We start from the raw sequence: 18,257 nt of genomic DNA, 5'->3' as shown, positions 1-18,257 counted from the left end.
TGACCCTAGTCTATCAAGTCTCATCAGGACTGGCTGCATAGTCTTCCAGTCTTCCTCTGTAGCCTGGTAAGGCTACTTCCCCATCAGAGGAAGGTGATCAAAAAGCCAGCTACTGAGTTCACATCAGAGACAGTTCCTGTTCCCATTACTAGGAAACCCACTTGGATACTGAGCTATCATGGCCTACATCTGTGTAGGGGTTTTAGGTTATCTCCAAACATGGTCCTTGGTTGGAGTCTCAGAAAAGACCCCTGTGGCCAGAATTTTTGTTCTCTTGCTCTCCTTGTGGAGCTCCTGTCCCCTCTAGGTCTTCCTATCTCTCTCTTCTTTCATAAGATTTCCTGCACTCTGCACAAAGTTTGTCTATGAGTCTCAGCATCTCCTTCAATACCTTGCTGGGTAAAGTCAACAGCCCTCTGTGGTGGGCTCCTGTCCTGTTGTTTGATTTTTTTGGTTCTTTTGGTCTCCTTGTGGAGCTCCTGTTCCCTCTGGATCTTTCATTTCCCCATTCTTTCATAAGATTACCTGTACTCTGCCCAAAGTCTGGCTATGACTCTCAGCATCTGCCTCAATACCTTGCTGGTAAAGTCTTTCAGAGGCCTTCTGTGGAAGGCTCATGTCCTGTCCTCTGTTTTCTCCCTCTTGGGATGTTTGTCTGTCTGCCTTTCTGAGTGAAGATTGATCATCTTACCCAGGTCCTCCTTCTTGCTTAGCTTCTTTAGGTGTAGAGATTTTAGTAGGTTTATCCTATATTACAAATATCCACTTATAACTGAGTATATACCATGTGTGTCTTTTTGCTTCTGGGATACCTTATTCAGGATCTTTTCAACTTCCCACCATTTGCCTGCAAATTTCATGATTTCCTTGTTTTTAACTGCTCAGTAATATTCCATTGTGTAGATGTACCACAATTTCTGTATCCATTACTCAACTGAAGGACATCTGGGCTGTTTCCAGATTCTGCTATCACAAATAAAGCTGCTACAAACATGGATGAGCAAATGTCCTTGCTGTGTACTTGAGCATATTTTGGATATATGCCTAGGAATGGTATAGCTGGATCTTGAGGAAGCACTATTCCTAATTGGCTGAGAAAGCACCAGATTGATTTCCAAAGTGGTTATATAAGTTTACATTCCCACCAGCAGTGAAAGAGGGCTCCCCTTTCTCCACATCCTCTCCAACATGTGTTGTCACTTGATCTTAGCCATTCTGATGGGTATAAGGTGAAATCTCAGGGTCATTTTGATTTGCATTTCCCTGATGACTAAGGACATTGCACATTTCTTTAAGTGTTTCTCTGTCATTTGATATTCCTCTATTGAGAATTCTCTGTTTAGCTCTGTCCCCCATTTTTTAATTGGATTACTTGATTTGTTGCTGTTTAACTCCTTGAGTTCTTTATATATTCTGGATATTAGCCCTCTGTTATAGAGTTGGTGAAAATCCTTTCCCAGTCTGTAGCCTGTCATTCTGAAGAAAGTGTCCTTTGCTTTACAGAAGCTTTTCAGTTTCATGAGGTCCCATTTATTGACTGTTGATCTTAGAGCCTGTGTTGTTGGTGTTCTGTTCAGGAACTTGTCTCTTGTGCCAATGAGTTCAAGGCTATTCCACACTTTTTCTTCTAACAGATTAGGTGTGTCTGGTTTTATGTTGAGGTCTTTGACCCACTTGGACTTTAGTTTTGTGCAGGGTGATAAGTATGGATCTACTTGCATTTTTCTACATGTAGATATCCAGTTAGACCAACACCTTTCGTTGAAAATGCTATCTTTTTTCCATTGTATGATTTTGGCTTCTTTGTCAAAAATCAAATATCCATAGGTGTGTGGTTTTATTTCTGGGTCTTCTATTCAATTCCATTGACCTGCCTGTCTGTTTCTATCCCAGTACCATGCAGTTTTTGTTACTATTGCTCTGTAGTACAGCTTAAGATCAGGAATGGAGATACCTCTAGACAATCTGTTGTTGTACAGGATTGTTTTAGCAATTCTGGGTTTTTTGTTTTTTTCCATATGAAGTTGAGAATTGTTCTTTCAAGTTCTATAAAGAATTGTGTTGGTATTTTGATAGTTATTGCATTGAATTTATAGATTGCTTTTGGCAGGATGGCCATTTTCACTATGTTAATTCATGAGCATGGGAGATCTTTCCATCTTTGATATCTTCTTCAATTTCTTTCTTCAGAGACTTGAAGTTTTTTTCAAATAGGTCTTTCACTTGCTTAGTTAGAGTCACACCAAGGTACTTTATGTTATTAGTTGCTATTGTGAAGGGTGTAGTTTCCTTGATTTTTTTCTCAGCCCTTTTGTCTTTCATATACATGAGGGCTACTGATTTTTTTTTTTTAGTTAATTTTGTAGCCAGCTACTTTGCTAAAGGTGTTTATCAGCTGAAGGAGTTCTCCGGTTGAGTTTTTGGGGACACTCATGTATAGTATCATATCATCTGCAAACAGTGATACTTTGACCTCTTCCTTTCTGATTTGTAGCACCTTGATCTCCTTTTGTTGTCTTATTGCTCTAGCTAGGAGTTCAAGTTCTATGTTGAAGAGATATGGAGAGAGTGGGCAGCCTTGCCTTGTCCCTGATTTCAGTGGGATTGATGTTTCTCTCCATTGAGTTTGATGTTGGCTATAGGCTTGCTGTATATTGCCTTTACTGTGTTTAGTTATGTGCCTTATATCCCTGATCTCTCCAAAACTTTAAACATGAATGGGTGTTGGATTTTGTAAAATTCTTTTTCAGCATCTAAGGAGATAATCACGTTTTTCTCCTTCAGTTTGTTTATATGGTAAATTACATTGATGGTTTTCCATATATTGAACCACCCATGCCTGCCTGGGACGAAACCTACTTGGTCATGGTGGATGATATCTTTTTTGTGTTCTTGGATTTGGTTTGCAAGTATTTTATTGAGTATTTTTGCATCAATGTTTGTAAGAGAGATGGGTCTGTAGTTCTCATTTTTGTTGGGTCTTTGTGTGGTTTAGGTATCAAGGTGTCTGTGGCCTCATAGAATGAGTTTCGTAATGTTCCTTCTGTTTCTATTTTGTGTAACAGTTTGAAGAGAATTGGAGTTAACTCTTCTTTAAATGCCTGGTAGAATTCTGCTCTGATATCATCTGGCCCTGGACTTTTTCTGGAAGGGAGACTTTTGATGACTGCCTCTATTTCCTTGGGATATATAGGACTATTTAATCTATTTACCTGATCTTGATTACATTTTGGTAAATGGAATCTATCAAGAAAATTGTCCATTTCATTTAGATTTTCAAATTTTGTGGCATTAGGCCTTGTAGTAAGACCTATTGATTGTTTGGGTTTCCTCAGTGTCTGCTATTATGTCCATCTTTTTATTTCTGATTTTGCTGATTTGGATAGTTTCTCTCTGCCTTTTAGTTAGTTCGGCTAGGGGTTTGTCTATCTTGTTGATTTTCTCAAAGGACAAGCTCTTGGTTTCATTGATTCTTTGAATTATTTTCTTTGTTTCTCATTCACTGATTTCAGCTCTGAGTTTGATTATTTCCAATAGTCTACTCCTCTTGGGTGTGTCTGCCTTTTTCCGCCCTAGGGCTTTTAGGTGTGTCCTTTAGTTGCTTGTATGAGATGTCTCAAACTTCTTTATGAAGGCACTTAGTGCTATGGACTTTCCTCTTAGCACTGCTATCATTGTGTCCTACAAGTTTGGGTAAGTTGTGCCTTCATTTTCATTGAATTTTAGGAAATCTCTAATTTCTTTTTCATTTTTTCCCTGACCAAGCTGTCATTGAGTAGAGAGTTGTTTATTTTCCATGTGTATGTAGGCTTTTTGCTTTTTCTGTTGTTGTTGAGGTCTAGTTTTAGGCCATGGTGGTCTGATAGGATACAAGGGATTATTTTGATTTTCTTGTATCTTGCTTTGTGACCAAGTATATGGTCACATATAATTTTTGAGAAGGTTCCATGAGGTGCTGAAAAGAAGGCATACTTTTTTGAGTTTGGGTGAAAAGTTCTGTAGACTTCTATTAGGTCCATTTGATTTAGGACCTCTATAAGTGTCATTATTCCCTATTTAGCTTCTCTCTAGATGATCTGTTTCTTGGTGAGAGTGGAGTGTTGAAGTCTCCCACTATTAAGGTGTTGGGATCAATGTGTGATTTAAGCTTTAATAATGTTTTATTTACAAATGCAGGTGTTCTTTTATGTGGAGAATAGATATTCAGGATTGTGATGTCCTCCTAGTGGATTTTCCCCTTGATGAGAATGAAGTACCCCTCCTCATCTTTTTGATTAATTTTGGTTGAAAGTGTTTTATTAGATATTAGGATAGCTACCCCACCTTGTTTTCTGGGTCTGTTTGCTTGAAAAATGTTTTTCCAGCACTTTACTCTGAGGTAGTGTTTATCTTTGTTGCAGAAGTGTGTTTCTTGGATGCAGCAGAATGTTGGATCCTATTTCAATAATCATTCTGTTAATCTGTGTCTTTTTATTGGAGAGTTGAGTATATTGATGTCGCTAGGTAATAGTGACCAATGAATGTTAGTTCCCTTTATTGTGGAGTTGGTGGTGTTACTGTGTTTGATTGTTTTCTTTTAATTTCCTGTTGTGAAGTTATCTACATCCTATGTTTTCTTGGGTGTAGTTTATTTCATCAGATTGGACTTTTCCCTCTATCTTCTTTAGGGTTGAGTTGCTGTGTAGATGTTTAAGTTTAGTTTTGTCATGGAATATTTTGTTTTCTCCATCTATGTTGATTGAAAGCTTTGCTTTGTATAGTAGTCGGGGTTGGCATCTGTGGTCTCTTAGAGTTTGCATGACATCTGCCCAGGCCCTCTGGCTTTCATAGTTTCTGTTGAGAAGTCAGGTGTGATTTTGATGGGTCTATCTTTATATGTTAATTGACCTTTTTCCCTTGCTACTTTTAATATTTTTCTTCGTTCTGGAGATTTAGTGTTTTGACTATTATGTGGTGTGAGGAGTTTCTTTTCTGTCTAGTCTATTTGGTGTTCTATAGGCCTCTTGTATGTTTATGGATATCTCTTTAAGTTGGGAAAATTTTCTTCTATGATTTTCTTGAAAATATTTTCTGGACTTTGAAGCCTGGAACCTTCTTTTTCATCTATTCATATTATTCTTAGATTTTTGTCTTTTCATGGCATCCTTGATTTCTTGAATGTTTTGTGTTTTGAACTTTTCTGATTTTACTTTTTCTTTGAGAGATGTATCAATTTCTGCAACTGTATCTTCAGCACCTGAGATTCTCTCTTCCATCTCTTGTATTCTGTTGGTGTGATGCTTACCTTTGTGGCTCCTGATCTTTTCTCCAAGTTCTCCAGCTTCAGAGTTTTCTCTGTTTGTGTTTTCTTTATTGATTCTAATTCTGTTTTCATGTGTTACCTTTCCTTCATCTGTTTGAATGTGGATTCCTGTCTTTCCATGATGGCCTCTATTTTTTATGTTCATTTCCTCTCTACATTTCTCTACTTGTGCTTCTATTTGCTTGGCTATATTTGCCTGTATTTCTTTGAGAGCTTTGTTTGTTTCCTTTTTATGTGCCTCTAATAACTGGATAAGCATAGATTTTTAGATCATTTTCTTGTGTTCATTCAATTCATTCTTGTATTCATTTAATTCAGTAATTTCTGATGAATTAAAATATTCATTGATTTTGGGGGTTGCTGGTGAAGCCTGATGTTCTGATTTTTGTAGGATGTGTTCTTATGCTCTCTAGCCATCTACTTATCTGTAACCTTGCTGTTTGTTCCTGGAGTCTGTACTTCAGACTGGGTCCGTCTGTCTGTGGTGTCTGGAGTATTCTTCAGGAAGATGAGAGAGGTCCACCGGTTTGAGAGTGGATGATGGTGTTTCAGCTGTAGCTGAGGGAGGAAGGTCACAGGCACATTTGCACAAGAGCGGGAAGTGTGCCTTGAAGGACAGGGTGCTAGAGCATGTAGATGCCTAGAATGGTGGGGCTTATCAGTACAGGTGGGGGTGCTGGCACCATTCATGGGCACAATGCTCATGTGCAGGTGCCGTGAATATCTCAGTGGCCCACAGGCCTGTCCTCCAGGTGTTCAGATCTGTCTGGTTTGCACCAGGTTGGCTCCAGGAATTGTTTGCCTGAACTCCACTGGGAGACCCACAGACCAGGGGCTTCAGTGTTGAGAACACTGTCCCAAGGATTCCTGTGTTGCCCACAGTGGGGGTGTGGGTGGGAGGGATCCGATGTCTGTCTGCTAGGATAGAGGGACCCTTGATCTGGGGCTCTGCATGCACTCCCTTGAAGGTGTGCTCACTTGCTAGCAGACCTAATCAGAAAGCACAGGGGTTCCTCCTGTTCTCTACTCTTAGATTTGGGCCCGCAGGGCAAATGAGAGTGTAGCAGCTCCATCAGCTCAGTGGTGTCCAGTGTTTGTCCGCCGGCCAGGGAGACCAGTGCTTGGGGCAGCTGCCTCAGCTGTCTCAGTCACCGAGAACAGAGGCTCCTGCTTGGGGCAAGCACTGCCACCTCCACCGAACAGGGAGGCCCATGCTTGGGGTAAGTGAAAGTGCAGGGAGGTAGGATATTCCCCAATCTCAGGCCCTGGAGACGTCCACGGGTGACCTGGATCCAAACTGTCCTAGCTCACGGGTTGTCCCTTCTCGCCCAGGATTCCTCAATGTCTACATGTTTGCCTCAGCTGCTCCCCCACCCCCAATTTTGGAATTTCAGATCCTGTGCCCCTCAGATACGGTGTGCGCTGATTGCCACCATCGTGGACCTCCCACAATGTAATTATTTTTAAAAAATGAAATGTTGGAGCCCGGGCATGGTGATATACACCTTTGAGCCCAGGCAGAGGCAGGTGACTCTGAATTCGAGGCCAGCCTGGACCATAGAGAGAGTTCCATGACAAAGAAAGCCTGTCTTGAAAATAAGCAAAACAAATAACAATAACGAAAATAAATGACTGAAATTTGCAGGTAAATAAATGAAACTAGAAAATATTTTTAGTGTGGTAACAGAGAACCAGAAAGGCAAATACTGCAAGTTCATTCTCATGTGGTTTCTGGCTGCAAATCTTGAGACGTAAATACATTATTTGGCCTAGCCACAGAAAACAGGAAAGTAAAATGGATTGGACCATGTCAGGGAGCCCTAGAGATGATAACAAAGGATACCAGTGATATGGAGTGGGGAAATAGGAAAGAAAAAAAAATAGAGTAGGGTAGTTCATTTGGGAAAATACAGAAGCAGAGAGAGAGAAGGAAAGAATAGCAGTGGGAATACTTGGAGAAGTCTACAGAATTAATAGATGGCAACATGTGTGTATGAATAGATAGATAGGCAGATAGGGAGATATGTAAAAATGAAGCTAACTACTGGGAATGATAGTACTTCTACCCTTGAGCCATAAAATATTTAACAAAAATCCTTGTGAGAGGAATTAAAGTATTTTGAGTTGTTGGTTAGGGATATCTAAGAGACTTTCAAGACAAAACAGAATCCTGCTGCCGCTATTGACTGACCCCATGAGTGAACAGGTCAGCCCCCACTGATAAAGCCAGCATGCACTCTGAACAGGGACTAAGTGGATTTGAGGCGGAATGGACAAGAAAGCTTCTTCCCTAAGGACTCAGCTTTCATTAAAACAGCGAAGTGGGGGAAACCATAGGCCTGCCCATACGTGAAGACTGTGCTACAACGTGTACAGCATGCTAACAGATCACTGCAATAGTGGCAATTACATCTTGGCAGTAACCAACAGCTGTCTGGTTGGGCTCAAGGTTTATCGGGATCATGCTAGGTACAGTAATCCTAGGCAATTACATGTGGTTTCTGGGATTATAGAACTTGAAGACCCACTCTCCTAAACCAACATAATCCCTAAGTATATTTTAAATATTTAATCTTGTATCTACAGGTAAGTGGAGATCTTACAAGTGTCTATGTAAGAATTATATAAAAATCATTGAAAAGATAATAGGAACAACTAATCACCGGTTTTGAAAAATAAGTAATTCAGTGATAAATGCCTGACCAGGAAAATGGTTTTGCTAGAACAGCGCCAACCCTCAGTTTATTGGCATTTGGCATCAAATATTTTGCTATAGCTCTGTACTGCTATAGATAGCATGCTTGTTCTTTCATCTTCATTTTTTTTTTTATGTAGGCAAATACATTTATCAAGAAAATACTTTGTCTTGGTAGCACTGACTAAATTTTCAATGTCCTTTCATATCTAATTCTTTCTCTTCTCATCCCATTTCTCCCCGTTCTTCAACCTTTTCTCTCCACCCCTTGCTGCATCAATCATTATAGTATAAAGTCATTTTCAGTCTTAGGTACACACGGTGTTCATGCTTGGGATGTCCTCTGTGAATATTTCAAATGCAGTATTCAAATGCAGAAGTATGGTACTTGTCTTTTCTTTGACTAACGGATCTGGTAAAATTCAAAAGAAGCCAAAAATATGAAATGAATTTTATATTCACATCATCACTGTTAATTTTTTTTTTTAAAGCAAAGAAATAGACTCAGCAAAAATTTTACTGCAGATCAGATGAAAAATGTTTTGGAAAAACGGTAAGTTTTAGAAAACAGAGGAAAAAGAAGTTAACAAGGAGAGTCAAAGGGAGGATGTTTGAATCTCAGAAGGGGAAATGCGGATGTGGATGGAAAAAAATGGATATGGATGAAGAGAGGAAACTGGGTGGGAGAGGGTGTGGGGAAGGGAACGAGGGTGGGAATCAGATGTGGGCAGATGAAATAAACAAGTGTAAAATGTTTTATTTTTTTGGCTGTTTAACTTGCCCTTGTGTGTAGGGGCATGTAGCATAACGCACCCAGAGGTGACGGGACAATGTGGGGGTGTCAGGACTCCTCCTATGACGTGATTGAACTCGGGACACCAGGCTTGGTGGGATGTGCCTTTACCAAACCACTGAGTTGTCTCCCTGGCCATGAAACAGTATTGCGGACATGGTGTAAGCATTACATTACCGTGACGGTACACCTCCCTTTCCAGACTCTCACCCACCTTCTAACAGCATTGTGTCTTCTGAAAGAAAAAAAAATCCCTCCCCCCCCCCCCCCCCCCCCCCAAAAAAAAACCCCGCTCATCCTGCACCTGGTATGGTGTGATTTCACTTAAAGCGCCTACCCTGCCATGCTTCCATACCAAGAGCCCTTCTGAGGCGCTAGCCCCTCTGTGTCGGAAAGGCCAGTTGGAAGCTAATGATAGTTCTTAAGGAAAGCCGGGTTGGTTGTCGCTCATTTAATATAGCACAGTAAAATGCAAATGGTGATTCATGGACTGACTCAAATGTGTTTTTTGGGAAGAATGGCCGCAAGTCCCCCCCCCCCCCCGCCTTGAGTCACTCTCCTTGTTAACCCCCATCCACTTCCACCCTGGGTGACCGCGGAGTCCCCTTGGCACGGCTTAGCTCTGTTCTGCAGCCACCCGTGTCCACAAGCCCCAACAGAATCCTCTGACCCTGTCACCGGCGCCCAGCTGCAGGCAGTGACAGCTGGGAAATGCCTCCCTCTGGCCTAGCCCTCCCTGAAGTCCAGGTCTGACTGATGAGGTCACATTCGAGGAACTTTGGGTTCAACCACGAAAGGCTCCAGGCGGTTTAAGGCTGCTCGGAGGCCGCGGCCGCAGGGCGGCGGGCTGCGCGTGGGCAGCGGGCGGGCGCGCGCGGAGCGGGCGCGCGGCCGAGCGGCATGGCGTGGCCCTGCATCAGCCGGCTGTGCTGCCTGGCCCGGCGCTGGAACCAGCTGGACCGCTCGGATGTAGCGGTGCCGCTGACTCTGCACAGCTACTCGGACCCCGAGAGCGAGGGGCCCAGCGCCGACTGCACCGCCTTGCGTGGGAGCCCGTCCGTCGCGGGCGCTCGGGAGCCCAGCCGCGCAGTGCCGCTCACCCAGTACCAGCGCGACTTCGGCCTGGGGACCGCGCGCGCGGGGCACCGGGATGCGGCTCAGGAGCGCGTGTCCGGGCGCGGCGGCCGCAGGGGCCAGTCCTCCGTGCCCCACTCCCGGACCGTCTACGTGCTGCCCATCGGTGACGCGGACTCAGCTGCGGTAGTGACCACGTCTTATAGGTGGGTAACTGGCTGCAGCAGAGGAAAGCTTGGGATCTCGAACCCGCGGTGGGAGGAAATTGAGTTCCAAAGCGGTGTGGGGGCGGGGAGGGTACGGAGCATGGATACTGCAGGATCTGGAGTGTAGCAGGGGAGCCTCGGGGATATCATTTTGGTCTCCTGACACTGCAGGCACCTTCCAGGCTGCTCCCTACCCTGGGATCCAGGGTGAATGCTCACCTCACGAGGGAGCTCCCTCTCCCCTTGTTCTTTTCTCCTTCCCTCTCAGATTGCTCCCTTTTAACTTCTTTGGGGTTACCACAGAGTGCTGTGCACAGCCCCCCTACCTCACCCTCAACCCCAGTGCCCAGGATCAGTGCTGGCTCTGATCAAGATATCATTGCAGCTTTGGACAGAGGACTTCCTGCATCCTCTTTCTACTGGGAAGAGTAATGCATGCTCCTAGTGGGAAAATTAGAAATGACTAAAATAACAAATACAGCCTTAACACCCTCATGCCACCCCTCTCAAACAGATGGATCTTCATAACTCTTAATGTACAATAAATGCACACACAATCAGATTCCTGCATGATGATATATATGGTGTGTGTGTGCGGGGCGGGGGGAGCCAAGCACAGGTCAGAGGACAACTAGGGATCCAATTAGATTGTCAGGTTTGTGTCACCCTCTGAGTCAATTTTTTTGCACACATTGTTTATTTTTTAGCCAGGTATTTGACCATTGGTAGATGTTTTGAATGTTACTAACTGTGCCTGTTTTAGGCATATAGCTATATAGCTATATATCTTTTTTTTTTTTGGTCTCACTTGGGATCCCTAGTTTGGGATTATTTAAAGCACTACCACACCGTTATTACAGGTGTTTAAATACTCTCAGGAGTTTTGTCGTTTAGATTCCTTGAAGGTGGGATGGAAATCCAGGACTAAAAGGTACATCGGGCTGGAGGTGGCTTCCTGATTAACAGCACACTGCTCTTTCTGGGTCTAGGGGTTCAGCTCCAGCACACAGCAGGCATCTCACCATCACCTGTAACTCCAGCTTCAAGGAGATCTGACACCTCTGGCCTCTGGGCCACCCACACTCACTGCACATATCCACACTCAGACAGACAAGCTCTCGAGCACACACACACACACACACACACACACACACACACACGCAATTACAAATAAAACTTAAACATAAAAAAGTAGCACATGGGGACATTGTGCAGATGGTCACAGACCCCTGTCCTGATACTGGGATACACTAGTTAAGGGATTGTCATAGCATGAGGTACGTTGAAGCTCTGCAGGCACAGAGTGGCGTATACATTTCAAGAAGCAAAGTGCAGGACAAGTTCCTCCTTAAGGCCATGCTCTTTAACGTACTTAATGGGGTGTGATGCAGGGTAGGCCTGTGCTCTCTTGAGCTGTTTATAGTTGAACCACACTGCCAGTGGCAGGCAGGCAGGGCCTTCTGTCCTCAAGCCCCTAGCTGGGGCCTCGGGCAGAATTGATTGCCAATGTCGGGGAACCCGAATCCCCAACAGGAGAGGTCTGAATGTTTGTGGTCCTTCCGGTGGTCCTGGGTGTGCAGCACCTTGCAATGGCTTGAGAGTCTAGTGGTCAAACAATTGGTGGGGCTTGCTGAGAAAGAAAGGAAGTTACCCTTCATAAACACTTACCAGCTTGGTGGTGTTGCTGTGAGCCCCTCTTCATGGGGCATATTCCTGAAAATTCACAGCTAGTTATGAGGAGCTCTTAGCCACTCTATGTCCTGCAGGTCCCCCAAGATGTTGATGGTGAGGTGCTGGTGATTGCTCTCCACTTAGCGCACACGGATCCACTCCCGAAGCCTCTTATTGCCATCCCTCTGCAGAGGAGGAATTGAGCTAGTGGTTCAAAACCCCTGGCTCTGAACACCGCTGAACGAAGTGGGTCTCAGGCACTGATTTGGTAGTCCCCACAGGCTCTCATTAGACAGCTTGTCTTTGGCCTCCTCCTTGGAGCCAAACTTCAAACTGAGTCTTGAAGCCAGCAGTGGAAAAGCACTGACAGATGGGGGCTTGTCTTTCCAAGCGTAAACGGAGAGTTTAGAGCATTTTCCTGTCCTGGAGAGCTGGAACACCAAGAGCCTGGCTGCCAGCCCTTGTTCACCCCCAGTCCAGCCCAGGAGCACTACTGGCCTTACCAAGCACCAAATCACCTGGCTTCTGGGACCCTCAGAGGTGGTCCTCTCTAAGCCTAGGCTGGCGTAATCCCATCCTGCCTTCCATCTTGTAAGGTGTACTTCATCTAAGCAAATTTCTATAGGCACTCAGAAAACAGATCTAGGGACCCTAAAGACAGCAGAGTGTGTCTGTGGCCACTTCTGACCATGGTGCCATGGAGTCCCTATGCCTCCATCTTGCCATGTTAACAGGTCCTGCTTTCATTTGGCTTCTGATCTCCATGGAAAGACTGATCTGCCTTATTTGTCTGGCCCAGATGGGCATAGGATCTTTGTATAGGTGGCTTGGAGCTCTCACCTTGGCAAGCTCCTCTCAGAACATTGCTTCCATAGTTCTTTCCAGGCTGGTCAGGTCCATGAAAAAAGTGTGTGTTGGGGGATGGGGGTGGGGGTGGGGGAGGGACCAGGGTGTGGTGCTGTACATCTTTAATCCCAGCACTTGGGAGGCAGACACAGAGGCAGGTGGAGCTCTAGGAGTTCAAGGCCAGCTTTGGTCTGCATAGCAAGTTCCAGGCCAGCCAAGGCCACATACCGAGGCCTTGTTTCAAAAGAAATGGGAAAAAAAAAAAAGTAGCTGCTTTTTAAGGTGCATAGTGCAGCCCTTATTTTTATATATTTTTTAATCTTGGCATAAGCCAAGAGTCCTCCATGAGTAGTCAGGGTTCTGATAACTCCATCTCTCATGTCCCTTCTCTATTCTATAACCTCCTGGAACCAACCCCTCCTGCGACCAATCTAGTGACTGCTCTAGATTCTTCCTGTTTTGAATTTCCTGCAGTGCCTGGTACACACCTCAGGGATAGGTGGTGACAGAAGGGCATGCTCAGGGGGAGGCCCTGCCTTCCCAGAAAGAGAACAGCAAATGAGAGAGCTAGTCCTCCAAAGCAAAAACAATCCTACAGGCCCTGGCTCAGCTCTTCCTTACACCCACGACTCTTAAGTGTTGACCACAGCAGACACCAGCTCCTCTTGCTCACGCCATCTGCCTGCCCAGTGAGGCTCAGCTCTGATGCTGCCAAGAAAAGACTCCTTTGTTGATTTCAGGGCATAGGCTGGGCCAGCGAAGCGGAGGGCCTAGCACAGGCAGGCACTGGCCCTGGCCAGCTGGTCATGAGGGAACTGCCTTCCTGAATTTACCATCTACTAGGGACACTGAGAGGATTAAGGGGTCTCCAGGAATAGAGGAACTGAGCCTTTTCAGTGAGAGATATGGGGCTGGGCTAGCCTATCTTTTCCCTTCAGAGAAATAGCTCTCAGGAGCTCAGACTGCAGACCAGCTTGGAGAGCTCTGTGGCTGCTAAGTCAGCCGTCCAACCCTGTGATTTACCTTCAGTATTTTTTTTTTTTACATTTGTTGTATGTACATGCATGTGCACACACCACAACACAAATGTGAAAGCCAAGACTTGTGGGAGTTGGTTCTTTCCTTCCACCACATGGGTCCTGACCATCAGGTATGGCTGAGCCTTCTCTTTCTTCCAAGTTGTAAACAGATGTGCCATTGCTGTGCTGGTCATCATCTACGCTGCCGTTCCCCCTGCACCTAAGTGGGTGTGAAGGAGGCAACAGCTTTCACTGGCTTTGGACCCCCTCCTCAGTGGCCTGGAGTCCAGGGCAGCCTTGGGTCTCAGGAGGGCTTTGAGCACTGGAGCTTATCTGTCCCTGAGGCAGGTGTGTGCCAGGTGCTGTCTGACGTTCACTTGCATGAATATTTCCTGCCACTGCTTGATGGAACATTCAGAATGGAAGGGCAGGCTGCGCCTTCCTGAGCTGGCCCATCTGCTTGGAGCAGCTGGTGCTTCTGGTCCTGCTTGTGCAGGGTAAGGGACCATTCGGAACTAAAGCAGACCAGCACTGAACAGGGCTTGGTCTTTTAAGAAGCTGGGGCCCAGGGAATGACTGAACCTGTGAAAGGTTGTGATTGCATTCTGTTGCAGACAGGAATTCCAAGCTTGGACTGGAGTAAAGCCTTCAAGATCCACAAAGGCCAGACCAGCCAGAGTAATCACGACTCACAGCTCTGGATGGGAACCCAGCCCTGGGGCCAGCTTCCAGGTCAGCCTGAGGCGGAGGGTGGGAGTGGGAGGGCTGGGGACAGACACCCATTCTCCAGGGCAGGGGTTCAGGAGTCAGATTTTGGTGGCAGGAAATGATGATTAAGGACAGCAGTGTCCAACCCAATGTATCTAACAACAGAAAAGATACTTTGCTGTTGGCTAGGCGGCTTCTCTGGCACTGCCCAAGTGAACAGTGTGTCTATCCATCTCCTAAACCCCAGCTTGTCTCCTGACTACTACTAGGGCTTATGACTTTCAAGGGCGGGAGTGTGGCTCAGCAGTTGACTGTATGTCCAGTATACACAGAGCCCTGAGTGCTATCCTCAGTACAGCTGTTCTAAAACCAAAGTGACTTAGGTAGAGCTCTGTGGTACAGCAAGGGCATGCCACGTGAGGCTCTGGGTTCCTTCCCAGCACTGCATGGCTAGTTAGTAGCTTCATCCCAGCCAAGGGCAAACAGATTAGACTCACGTTACCCATGACCTACCGTAGTAGTGATGTAGCTCGCTTTGCTAACTTCCACCATCAACTCTTGTTAAAAGACAAGGAATTCTTTTCTCAGAGCCAGGAGTTAGACAAGTTGAGGAAAAAGCCCACTGACACAGCCACACTTCCTTTTTCAGGTTCCAGAGGTGAGGAAATTCACGCCTAATCCCTCAGCCATCTTTCAGACATCTGCTCCCCGTACTCTCAACGTATGACCAGTGGAAGCCATGGCTGGGAAAGCTGAGCAGCGTCAGACCTACCAGGCTTGGTCGTTTGCAGACTGGAGCAGCATGGCTGCTGGCTCTGGGCATGGTGTGGTGCGGAGGCAGAGGACACCAGCAGCTGCACTCAGCCTCCCCCACCTTCTTCCAGCAGTATCGGAGAGGGAGACTCTGCTATCTTCTAAATTGGCATTTGGCATCTTTCAGTTTTTAAATCTGAGCATTAATTAAGCTGTGACCGAACTGCTTTGGACAGAGAAGTATGCATATATCAAGTCCTTGGTAGGCCATTTACAAACTTCGGATGGTTTTCTCAAGATGCATGTTATTTTTACTTTATAACCTACGGTAGTCACAGGCAGTAGAATTTCCTGCAGTGGGCCTACATGCTTACCGTTAAAAAATCTTAGCCTGGCAGTGGTGGTGCACGCCTTTAATCCCCGTGGAGGCAGATTCGGGCAGATCTCTGAATGTGAGCCCAGTCTGGTCTACAAGGCTGTTCTAGGACAGCTACAGCTACACAGAGAAACCTTGTCTCAAACGAAAGAAAGAAAGAAAGAAAAGAAAGGAAAGAAAGAAAGAAAGGAAAGAAAGAAAGAAAGAAAGAAAGAAAGAAAGAAAGAAAGAAAGAAAGAAAGAAAGAAAGAAGGAAAGAAAGGAAAGAAAGAAGGAAAGAAGGAAAGAAGGAAAGAAAGAAAGAAGGAAAGAAAGAAAGAAAGAAAGAAAGAAAGAAAGAAAGAAAGAAAGAAAGAAAGAAAGAAAGAAAGAAAGAAAGGAGGAAGAGAGGAGAAGAAAGAAATCTTAGAATACTAGGAATGAAGCCTTTAGTCCCAGCACTTGAGAGGCAGAGGCAGGAGGATCTCTGTGAAGTCGATGCCTGCCTGGTTGACATTCAGGAAAGCCAGGGCTACAAGAGACCCTTTTTCAAAACAACACCACCTTAGTGTTTTGGTTTTTGTTTTAAATATACTCATCTGCACACAACTTTCATGATGGTGATATATCTCCAGGGAGATCGTCCACATGTTTTCAATTTCAAATGTAATTTCTTGATAGCCAAGACGATCATGTTTCAAGGAAACAATTCCTAGGATGAGTGAAATGCTGAAAGCACAAATGGCGTTCACCCCATGTTTCTAGAGCTGACCCATGTTTTTACTAATTTCGGTCATCTCCTCTCCATACAAGCACTAGCAAGGACAACCATGCATACCACAAGGATCTGTGAGCGTATCTGGAGGGCATCTCCTACAGGAACCTTTCCCCTCAGCCTACTGGCTCCCCAACTCTGGTGAGCTTCTCACAACCCCACGGAGGGGACAACTCATCCTGTCTTTGGAACACTTATCTCCATAACTGCAGCCAGTGTGGTTGCGTGGAACAAGCCCATTCCTCTTTGCACAACCCTTCAAACACTGGAAAGAGCTTGTCTTCAAGGTTTGGCATGGTGTTTGGTAAGAACTGTAAGGGTTTCCTTATGCCTCCCTCTAGTTCTGGTGGTGGGGCTCATTTCAAAGCCACGGCAGAAGAGGTAGCTCAGAACTCCCATACAGCATGCCTTCAGAGATGTTACCAGGCCCAGCCTCCCTCCTGCCAGCCCAGGAAATGCTGTTGAGCCATTCTGAGGGGAAAACTGAAACGATATGCATATACCAAGGATCCTGTCAGTTTGCATACTCAGTGCTCCTAAGAGGAGAGAGATTGCCTGCTGGGCACCTACATGTAGGCAGTGAGCAGAGTTAACAATGACTAAAATGCAAAAATGTGCTGCTGCAACTTAAGTCATAAACAGAAGTATCTTCTTTCTCATTCATCGGGTCTCTCAATAATGACTTTACTATAGTGTGGCTATGCTAACATCCCCGAAGCTTGTGAACCCCAAACCCTTGCCGAGGGCTGCAGATACCCAATGCTGCAGGTGATACCCTCTTCCCATTTCCCCTCTCCTACACCCTTAGCTGGGGAAGGGAGCCATCTGTGCCACTGCTGCTTCCTTACCAGCTGGGACAATGGAGTTTCCATTTCTGCACCTGAAAATGAGGCTGCTACTGCCTACACCTTGCTGGCTTACTAGGAACATTCAATGCTTAGCACAGTAAAGCCAACCAAGCATGGCTCAATTGTCCTTTCCTGTTTAACTCTTCTCCAGGTGCCCCTTCATCTTGCTGTGGCCACTGGCATGTCCCGGCTAAAAGCCTCCAGCTGTACTCTGCCAATGACTGTAACACATACCCAGCAACCCCAGCCCCTGCTGCTTTTGCCTAGCATACAGCACACCTGTCCCTTTTTTGTAATGTGGTGCTTCAGTGGCCATGGAGTGAAGGTGACCTAGCAGAGGTCACAGTTTGTCTAGAACCTGAGCAATGTGCCCCATAGCTCTTCCCACCAGGCCTCATTAAAGATAAAAACCTGCTCCTAGGAAGTCCCTCATTCCAGATCACTCCATGAGCAACCAAGACAATTCTCAGCCATATTCTTAGTCCTGAGTCCACCTTATACACAATGTGCACAAAGATCTGAAATGCACTGGAGGATCAGCAGGGTTCATTTCTGAGAAGGGAGTATGTATGCGATCCAGTATGTGCAGGTACATATGTGTCCCTGTGTGGGTACGTGTGTTTGTATGTTTCTATATATACAGGTACATATGTGTATGTGTTCCTTGTGGGTACAGGTCTGTGTGTTCCTGTATGTGCAGGTACATGTGTAGAGAAAAAGAGGACAACCGAGTGTTTTTCAAGTACCCTTTGCTTTTCTCCCTGGCCCAGAGCTCACCAAGTAGGCTAGGCTGGCTGCATAACAAACCTCAAGTGATCTGCCTATCTGCCTCTCCAGTGCTCGGATTTTTAAGTATGCACCACCATGCCTGCCTTTTTTATGTGGGTTTTGGTGACTGAACTCAGGTACTGCATGCACTTCACCAACTGAGCCATCTCTCCAGTCCTAATTTTTAAAAATACTTTATCATACCTGCTAAAATTCCTATAAGATTTAATAATTTTTGTATTGTGTTTTTAAAAATAAAGCACTTTAATCTGTTAACTAGAGAAAACAGTGATCAATATTACTCTATAACCACAGTGACCAGTGTGTGTATGAGGCCAACTAAACAACATCCTTTCACATGGAAAGTCTTAACTCTCCATGCTGCATGGGCTTTTAGAACTCAGGATTTCAGGCTTCTGTTGGATGGATTATGCCACCCACCTG

At 45.2% G+C, this 18,257-nt stretch overlaps 1 protein-coding gene across 1 annotated transcript; it reads left to right on the top strand.

Annotated features, from left to right (window-relative positions):
* Positions 1-9,690: 9,690 nt before the first annotated feature.
* Map6d1 (MAP6 domain containing 1) lies at positions 9,691-17,255 on the top strand. The gene is made up of 3 exons (XM_055625025.1): positions 9,691-10,070; positions 14,221-14,338; positions 14,964-17,255. Exons 1-3 carry the CDS (start codon positions 9,691-9,693, stop codon positions 15,039-15,041), a joined length of 576 nt encoding a protein of 191 aa, XP_055481000.1. The 3' UTR covers positions 15,042-17,255.
* Positions 17,256-18,257: the final 1,002 nt, after the last annotated feature.

Source organism: Psammomys obesus, unplaced genomic scaffold, assembly GCF_907164565.1.
Source record: "Psammomys obesus unplaced genomic scaffold, mPsaObe1.curated_primary_1811, whole genome shotgun sequence".
Taxonomy (NCBI): domain Eukaryota; kingdom Metazoa; phylum Chordata; class Mammalia; order Rodentia; family Muridae; genus Psammomys; species Psammomys obesus.
Note: the sequence above shows the minus strand (reverse complement) of the source record. Positions and strands in the feature narration are given on the sequence as shown.

What these genes read in the sequence shown, in the direction of transcription:
- Map6d1 (XM_055625025.1), top strand. Translation starts at nt 9,691, where the DNA reads ATGGCGTGGCCCTGCATCAGCCGGCTGTGCTGCCTGGCCCGGCGCTGG. An exon ending in GTAGTGACCACGTCTTATAG is followed by an intron (nt 10,071 to 14,220) that starts GTGGGTAACTGG and finishes ATTCTGTTGCAG; the next exon opens with ACAGGAATTCCAAGCTTGGA. An exon ending in GCCCTGGGGCCAGCTTCCAG is followed by an intron (nt 14,339 to 14,963) that starts GTCAGCCTGAGG and finishes TTCCTTTTTCAG; the next exon opens with GTTCCAGAGGTGAGGAAATT.